Raw genomic sequence first — 8,337 nt, 5'->3', positions numbered from 1 at the left:
ATAATATTTTTTATTAAAACAAAGGTATTTCTGACCACACACTTGAAAAAAGAGATAAAATTGAAATATTTTTTAAAAAATCCTTACTATTTGGTCCATAAGCATAGCTATGGACCCGATCTAGGCAAAAGTAATTTCCATTGAAGCATAAAATTTTATGTAAATGCTGACTTGGCATCTTTTGATTTCAGAATTCCTCTTTTTCGTTTTTTTCAAATTTTCTAGACTTTTAATTCATTTTTAACAAAAAAAAAAAACTATAGGTATTTGTCAACTAAAAATAATATTATTTCCATTATTATCACTAATAATTTATTTAAAAAAATCAAATTCTAAATCTCTTTTAACTAGTTTAATTATCTTCTAACAATCTCATCTAAAAATCTAAAAATATTTTCTATTTTTTAAAAATTTGTAAATTGTAGCTAAATATTTATATAATTCTATGGTTCTCTATCTTTTGATTCAACGATTGTTTTTTACTTTTTTTTTTTTAGTTTCTTTGTTTATCTTTTTTTTTTAATAATTCATATTTCTTTATATTTATATTAAATTTTGCTATTTTTGTTTTTCAGATTATGAACAACAAAATAATTTTTTCTTCGTCAAAGATAACATTAGCTCTTCCATATATTTTTCCTTTTTTTTAAATTTTATTTGGAATATATATATTTAACTTTTTTTTTACTATATAATTTTTTTCCTTCTCTTCCATTTCTTTTATAATTCTCTCTTGGTTCATTTGTCTTTTTATTTGATTTTTCATTAATATCATTGTTAAATGAAGAAGATTGGAAAAAACACGAAGCTTAGATCCGAGCAAGTATCGTTTTTGTATTGCTCTTGCATGTATTTTTTTTTATATTTTTATTGTTCATTTTTTAATTTTATTTGGACTATAAAGATATTCATATCTTAAATCAATTTTTCATTATTTTTTTTTTCTTATCCCGATCTATCACAATTACTCTAACACTCTCTATTTATTAATTGATGTCAGATAACATTTTTATTAGGATCGAGTTATTGGGATATAAAATAGTGATGACTCTCCATCCGTAACTTTTACTATGACAGCTTCAATAAGAAATCTCAGATTTTTCAACTATTCTAATTGCAATTTGAGGAAAAATGCTTCAAAATATGGTAAGGTTACGCACTAAGGAATAGATATATGAACAATATAATAAAAATTAATTGTAAGTTTAGATTTAATTTAACTGATTTTTTATCCTCCTTAATTTAGTGAATAGTTAATTTTGTTTATCTAACTTTATCTTCTGAGATTCTGTATTCTTTATTTATATTTTTAATTTAACATAGAATTATCCACATTAAATTATTTAAATTTTTTTTATCTATCTATTATTTTGTTGTATATTATCTACATTGAATTATTTGAATTTTAGAACTTTATATTTTATAAAGAATTATCTAGGATAAAAAAAAATATTGTTTGTATAATAAACTCTAACTAAAACTTTGCTAGACTAATTGAAATTTATAATTATTTTAAATAAATTAACGATATTATAATTTCTATATAGCATAAAATTTTAATAAAACAATTCACGGAGAAGATGAATCTTATAATATATACTAAATATAATTTATATATTAAAAATATAAATTATTTATAAATTATAAATTATAAACCGGCAAAATAACGGTGCTCATTTCATTTGAGAATAAATTTGTGTATCTCTAAGCGTGGAAAAGCATCTTACCGAGAAACAAAAATCAGAGGCACCGGCTCTAGAGCCAGAGGAGCCGAAAAAGGCATTACCGGTTCTTGCTGGAGAGGAGATTGCTGCTTTTAAAGCTGAGAAATCAAAAACCCAGTTTTGGCGATTTTACTCGTTTTTACTATCCAACCCGATTTTTATCCTTTTCCGCACGTCAGGCCGGGTATCCATATCAAATCTTTGAAGAAATGCGTCTGGCCCGGTTTCCAATGCATCCAAATCAAATCCGGTTTCCAATGTATTCAAATCAAATCTTGGAACGAATCTGTTACGATAAAGTCCAAAACGTCTTTTATGATTAAGTTCGTAGTTGCGTGATCTTGGAAGAAATCTGTTACGATAAAGTCTCAACCATCTTTTACGATTAAGTTCGTAGTTGCGTGATCTTCGAAGAAATTGTCTACGATGAAGTCCAGAATTTCTTTGATGATTAAGTTCGTCCTTCTGTGATCTTCCTTCTATAAGCATCTTCGCAGGCTTGCAGTCATCAAACATCGGGAATAGGCCGCAATTTTTCACCCGCAAGACATTGCCATGAGTGAGAATAACAGCTTTGAGCTGAGTTGAGGAGCCCCTTATCAACTTGAGTGTACAAGATGGGATAAAACGCAACCACACATGATCCCCTTTAATCTCGTAACTTCTATTGAGAACAATGCCAGTATCGGAAATCAACTTCTTGTTTTTGTGCATCAAATAAAATTCAAGGCAGAATTGCATTTGCATGGTTGGATCGTTGTTGGAGATTGCTAGAGAGTCATGGTCATAATTGACTTCAAGAACGGCCCAAAAAGCAAACCCCCTGAAATAGTTCCAGTAGAAATCCCCAGGCACACTTATTCGCACTGAAGAACCCCTGGACTCGAAATCGGACCATACTGGAATTCGATTTCCAGGAACAATAATAGTAAATTCAGCAAAAAAATGAGATGGTACCTGTATCATGAAAAATCATGATTGTGTGTTAGACAGAGATCCAATACTATGAAAGGCAAGAGTTAGGAGCTTATTAACCTGAAAAAAAAAATAATAAAGGTCTTGAGAGATGGAGAGACCTTACGAATAAGTTGTCTCAGTAGCTCAACTGCTATAGTTGTTGCATTGCCATTACCCAATCTGAAGCAATTAATAAAATTGAAACCCATCATGCACAAGTTATTCAGCTTTGGTACGTGTACACTAACTAGTTCAGGGCAGTTCGGTGCTTCTATCCAATATATGTTGCATGGGAGAGGTGGCAACGAGGAAAGACCATTGCAGTCTGCCAAACAAATAACTTCGAGATAATTGGCAATGGTTTCAGGAGGTAACCTGGAAAAGTTGTTTCCGCTCAGATTTAATTTCTTCAAAGAGTATAACATTCCCAATTCCGTAGGGATTGACACATCATCCAAATTGCAGTAGCTTAAATCTAGACTTGTTAAATAGGATAAACTTCTAAAAAAACATTTTCTGATATTGTTCCTGTCTAATTCTTCCTGCATGGTTCCTCTGATGTTTACAAATGGAAATCCTTCACATCTGTGGAAGGACAGCACTTTAAGCTTCACCAAAGAGCATATGGAGAGCGGTGGATGTGTTATTGTCGTTCCACCTACATCAAGTTCTTCCAAACTTTCCAACTTCTCCAACTTCTCTAGCAATTGCTTAAGATGAGAGCAGCCAGAAAAGTAAATAGTTCTCAGATGCTTTAAACCATTACCAAAGTTGCAAGGAAGGTGTTTTAGATGTGCACAATTCCTGGCACTCAAAAGAACAAGGCCCGTAAGCTTTTCAATAGATGGAGGTAGTGCTTGTATAGCAGTGTCATCTAGATAAAGCTCTGACAAGCGGTCCATATCACCCTTGATCACAGGAAATGTCTGAAGCTTTGAGCATCCAGACAGTATGAGGATCTCAAGAGAAGAAGTATGAATTTCACTAGGAAAATTTTGAAGATTTGAGCAGTCTTTCAGATTTAATAATTTGAGGCTTCTAAGAGAACTCAGAGAGGAGTGAACCTCAGTTAATTCTGTGCAGCCTTGAAGAATTATTATCTCAAGGTTTGGCATCCCTGTGAAATCCGGTGTCCTAATGAGTTTCTGGGAATGACTTAGTTTGATGAACTTCAATTTATCAAATTTCTGTCAAAATAAAAATTCAAATCATTTAGCCGTGAATTTAATATCATATAGACGAGAACTAAAATAGTGAACTAATAAATATACCTTCCTCTTCGTCCAAAACTCTGTCATGTTGCTGTATGACATGTTAAGTTCAACAAGGTTTTGTGGATAAAAATGAGGTGGCAAAGTTTCAATGGGATATCCATGCCAATAGAGGCATCGCAAATCATTCGATAAAGTAAGAAAGTCCCTAGAAAGAGTCACATTTGAGTCTAAAGGTATTCTTACTTCATTTGTGCCTTTGGAGAGACTGATGTTAGCACAGTGCTGTTTTTGGATAAGGTATTCAAAGCCTCCAGATTTGTGAGCATAGCAAACCTTAAGCAATCTAAGTTTGGTCATCCTCTCGAAGACTTCAGTGTTAATGTGCAAGTTCTCTATTTTAGACAAATCTAGGATTATGCCCACAACTTCCGCCACCTGTAACCAAGAGCACAGACAAGACATATAGATATGCTACAGCTTTAGTGGGGTGGGGGAGAATTGGACATCGTATGATCTACTGTAAAGCAAGTAAAAGAAAAAAAAAAAAAAGTTCAATGCAGTTATTTCTTACTGTATTGTTTGCAAACGAAGTGAGGACATCATTATGATCCCACAATCTGGTCCATTTGCCTGGATCAGTTTCAGGTTGACGAACAATTTCCCATCCCATTTGTTGTACTAAATCATGCATCCAAAGTTTATTATCTAAAATGGAGATGAGAGATTTATCAATGAGAACTCTTAGATTAGCATGTGGGAAGAACCCGCAGCCTTCAAATACTTTGACAACATAATCTTTGTCCTCCCCCTTAAAGAAACATGCAATATCAAGAAACATATCCCTTTGGAAACGATTATCAAGTCTATCAAAACTTATTTTAAGCACATCATTAATTCCTTTTGGAGGACACATTTCAAGTTGGTGCAATTCGTCTAGCCATTCAAGTTCATTCTTGCCAGCTAAGTGGCAACCAAGAACCTCCAGAGCTAAAGGAACATTCTGAGCATACTTGACCACATTGTGTGAGAGCTTGAAAATTTTGATGAGTTCATCAGTTGAATAGCGATTTTTGAAGGCATGTTGAGTAAATAGCCTGAGAGATTCATTATCATTTAAAACTGTGGCCTCGTATATTTGATCCACTCCATGCGCCACAAGCAAATGTTTATCTCTAGTTGTTATGATAATTCTACTACCAGGACCGAACCATTCATGCTCTCGAGCTAAGGCTCTCAACTGTTTTATATCATCCACATCATCAAGAACAATAAGAACACGCATGTATTGGAACCTGTTCTTTATTACATCAAAATTGTCACCTAGAGTTCTTATTTTTTGAATTCCTTCCTTCAGTAGTTTAGAAAGAAGTTGCTCCTGTAAATGTGAAAGACCTAATCCAGGTTTACTTGCAACTTCTGTAACACCTTGAAGAAAGCAACAACATTCAAATTCACCATAGATACGGTCATAAACAGCTTTAGCTATGGTTGTTTTACCGATTCCTCCCATGCCCCATATTCCAACCATTAGAACATTGTCCAACCCCATATGTAATTTCGATTCCATTTCCCTTACACGGAAATCCATTCCAACTAGGCCTTTAGTACTATTGGTGCTTGTATGACTCAGTTTTCCCAAAATACAGATGGCAATTTCATCAACAAGAATCGCTTCCTCTCTGCCATAGTTGAAAGGGCGAAAAATCAAAAGAGTCGATACAAGAGAAACAACAGAAGAAGACTACAAGCAGCAATTAAAGAAGCTCAAAAGAGGATTATGCAGTTCTAAACAAGCTCAGAAATTAAAGAAGACATAAACAGAAACCATATAATTTGTAGCATAATTTGTTTGTTAGATAATCAAAATCACGAAAATAAAAATCATAAAATGGATTACCTGTTTCGTGCATCCCATCCAGATATGTTACCAGCCTTTGTAAGAGCTAATGTCCAACGCTCAACCTTCTCAGGAAATTTCAGTTTTGATTTAGCAAATCCTTCTCCAAACACACCGGTTTGCTTGCGCACCTCCGATGGGTCAACGTCGTAAAAAATTGGCAAAACTGCATCTCTGGCATTTGTTTTTGAATTTGTCAGTACATCAGTCTTTGTATCTTTCTTAGGATCTGGTATACGTTCAATAATCTTCCCAAGTTCATCCAAGCAAAAAGTGGAATCAGCATAGTTCTTAGAAAAAACCACTACACAAAACCTTGAATCCTCAATTGCTTGAAGGAGTGATGGAGCGATCGTTTCTCCTTTGTCAAGTTTCACATCATCTTTGCAGGTTTTAATTCCTTTTTCTGTCAAAGCCTTGTACAGATGGCTTACAAAGCTATTCCGAACATCCTCACCTCTAAAACTCAAGAAAACATCGTATCTCCAAACTCGGGAAGCGGCAGCCACATCTGCAGTCGCAGAAACGGAAGTTCCAGCCTCAGCAGCTTTTGAAGAAGATGCTACAGAATAAGAGGCCATCGCAGCTGTTGTTGCAGAATTCGCAGCAGTATCAGAAAGAAAGACCGCTGTTGTTGTGAGTGGTTGTCTAATCTACTAAAAAAGAAAATAAAAAAACTATTAAAACAAAAAAATATAAATAAAGAGAAAAATGAAAAGCTATTAAAGTTAATGGCATATTGTATATCAACTATAAAAATATAAATGGAAAAAAGAAAACCGAAATAATAAAAGTTGATGAAGTGCATTGGCGACAGTCGAACCCAGTCCAACTTAGTACAAAACATATCATTGTTGTTACAAACCAAGAGAGATTGAGAGTAAAACATTCCATTAAAAATATTTATTAAGCGGAACATTGGCCCCCTTTCCCTCACTTCAAGAAAATTGGGTATTTCAAGTTGCAAATTGAAGTTGATACATATGTATTTATATTATCCGATCTAATATCAATAACTAAATTTTGATGTTTTGGACTTACCCTTTTATTTTCTGTACCTTCCACTTTGGCTTTCTTAGAAGTCTCTACGAAGACAGATTGCAAACCTTTTTTTATAAAAGGACGGAAAGCAAGAGCAATGTGTCAACAATATATGCCAGTGTTCAAACGTTTGGTACAAGGAAAGTTTGAGGGGTATTTGCTTTTTGGGCTGTTTTCGAAGTCGACGACTATGACTCTGATAATTATCCAACCATGGAAATGCAATGCGGATTTGAACTTTATTTGGTGCATAACAACTATAAGGTGATTCCTGATACTGGGTTTTTATAAATAAAAGTTCCAAGTTCGAGTCGAATCATTTGTGGTTGCATTATATATATACCGTCATATTCATTCAATATGACAAGGAAGATGGGTAGTTGGACTAGGCTAAAGGCTGTTTCTGCTCACTCGTGCAAAGGCTTGAGGGTGAAAACTGTGGCCTATTTCCCGATGTGTGTTTGTCTGATTTAGACTTCCGGAACCGAACCGAAAATTAACGGTTCCGGTTTTGGTTCCAATTTTGGTTTCTCAATGGTTCTAAAATCGATGGTTCCAGCTGGTTTTTTAATCGATTCTCCGGCCGATTCCGATCGGAACTGGAGTCGTCGGTTCCAATTGATTTTGGGAGCCACCGGTTCACCGTTCTAAACTGGTGGAAGTAGAACCGAACTGGTTTGGACTGGTTTCGGTTTCGGTTCCGATTTTCACCGGTTCAAAACCGATGATTCTAGTTTCGAAAACCGGAATTTGGCCACCCTTAGTTTGATGGGATAGTTTCTATGCGATTTTTTTTTTTTTTTATACCCATTCGAATGAAAGTCACAATAAGGCAAATAATTTTCTCGGTTAAATTTTGCCTAGAAACGATGCACTACAATAAACATGTGAACCATGATTTAGTTAGATGCAATTGCTTTGCAATGGAATTTACATGTATATGCAGGTTAAAATGGTTTTGTGTCGTTCCACAAGCCAATCTCTATGCAAAAGAGAATTCCTCATAAATTTTTTTTTTTTTTTTTTTTTTTAACTTGGAATCCTGATCTATAAATGTGTGTATATATAGAGTTATTATAAGTGAAAATGTGATTTCATGTGGGATGTTTAAAAGAAATGGCGAACCAATAGTAGCAAAGTAATTGTCGGACCCAGTGTTAAACAACTGGGCACATGGAGGATGAATTATTTTAACCGGTGGATTAAAATTTCAATTAGTGGGCCTAGGCATGGCCAAATTACGGTTCCGGGAACCGGAACCGTCGGTTCGAACCGGCCCGGAATCGTAACCGGAACCGGTAAGAACCGGAACCGGGACGAACCGGAACCGAAACCGGAAAAATCCGGTTCGGTTCCGGTTCCTGCAAATGAGGAACCAGAACCGGCGGTTCCAGAGAACCGGTCGGAACCGGACTGGAACCACCAGTTCTCCGGCCGGTTAGAACCGCCGGTTCGAACCGGTGGTTCTAGCCGTTGTAACTGTCAGATTTTTGATTTTTTTTTT

The 8,337-nt window shown here is 34.9% G+C and overlaps 1 protein-coding gene across 4 annotated transcripts; it reads right to left on the bottom strand.

The window, feature by feature from the left end:
- Positions 1–1,648: 1,648 nt before the first annotated feature.
- LOC105631278 (TMV resistance protein N) lies at positions 1,649–6,745 on the bottom strand. 4 transcript variants are annotated; one of them, XM_089721682.1, is made up of 6 exons: positions 6,573–6,741; positions 5,793–6,445; positions 4,467–5,574; positions 4,139–4,330; positions 2,801–3,868; positions 1,649–2,681 (listed from the first exon to the last, which is right to left on the bottom strand). In XM_089721682.1, exons 1-6 carry the CDS (start codon positions 6,684–6,686, stop codon positions 1,854–1,856), a joined length of 3,963 nt encoding a protein of 1,320 aa, XP_089577808.1. In that variant the 5' UTR covers positions 6,687–6,741; the 3' UTR covers positions 1,649–1,853. The 4 variants fall into 4 exon arrangements, with proteins under 4 accessions (XP_089577808.1, XP_089577806.1, XP_089577807.1 ...); XM_089721680.1 differs by having other exon boundaries at positions 3,953–4,330; positions 6,573–6,740; XM_089721681.1 differs by having other exon boundaries at positions 3,953–4,330; positions 5,793–6,448; positions 6,573–6,739.
- Positions 6,746–8,337: the final 1,592 nt, after the last annotated feature.

This window comes from Jatropha curcas, chromosome 5, assembly GCF_041381405.1.
Source record: "Jatropha curcas cultivar XTBG-Jc1 chromosome 5, XTBG_Jcur_1.0, whole genome shotgun sequence".
Taxonomy (NCBI): Eukaryota; Viridiplantae; Streptophyta; class Magnoliopsida; order Malpighiales; family Euphorbiaceae; genus Jatropha; species Jatropha curcas.
This window is presented reverse-complemented; position numbering and strand designations above follow the sequence as displayed.

Bases quoted from the DNA above. Each gene is read 5' to 3' on its own strand.
- LOC105631278 (XM_089721680.1), bottom strand. From the start codon at position 6,686: ATGGAATGTTTTACTCTCAATCTCTCTTGGTTTGTAACAACAATGATA. The intron at 3,869-3,952 runs GTATATTTATTA...TTATTTTGACAG, and splicing joins AGTTTTGGACGAAGAGGAAG to AAATTTGATAAATTGAAGTT. The intron at 2,682-2,800 runs GTCTCTCCATCT...TTCATGATACAG, and splicing joins TGAGACAACTTATTCGTAAG to GTACCATCTCATTTTTTTGC.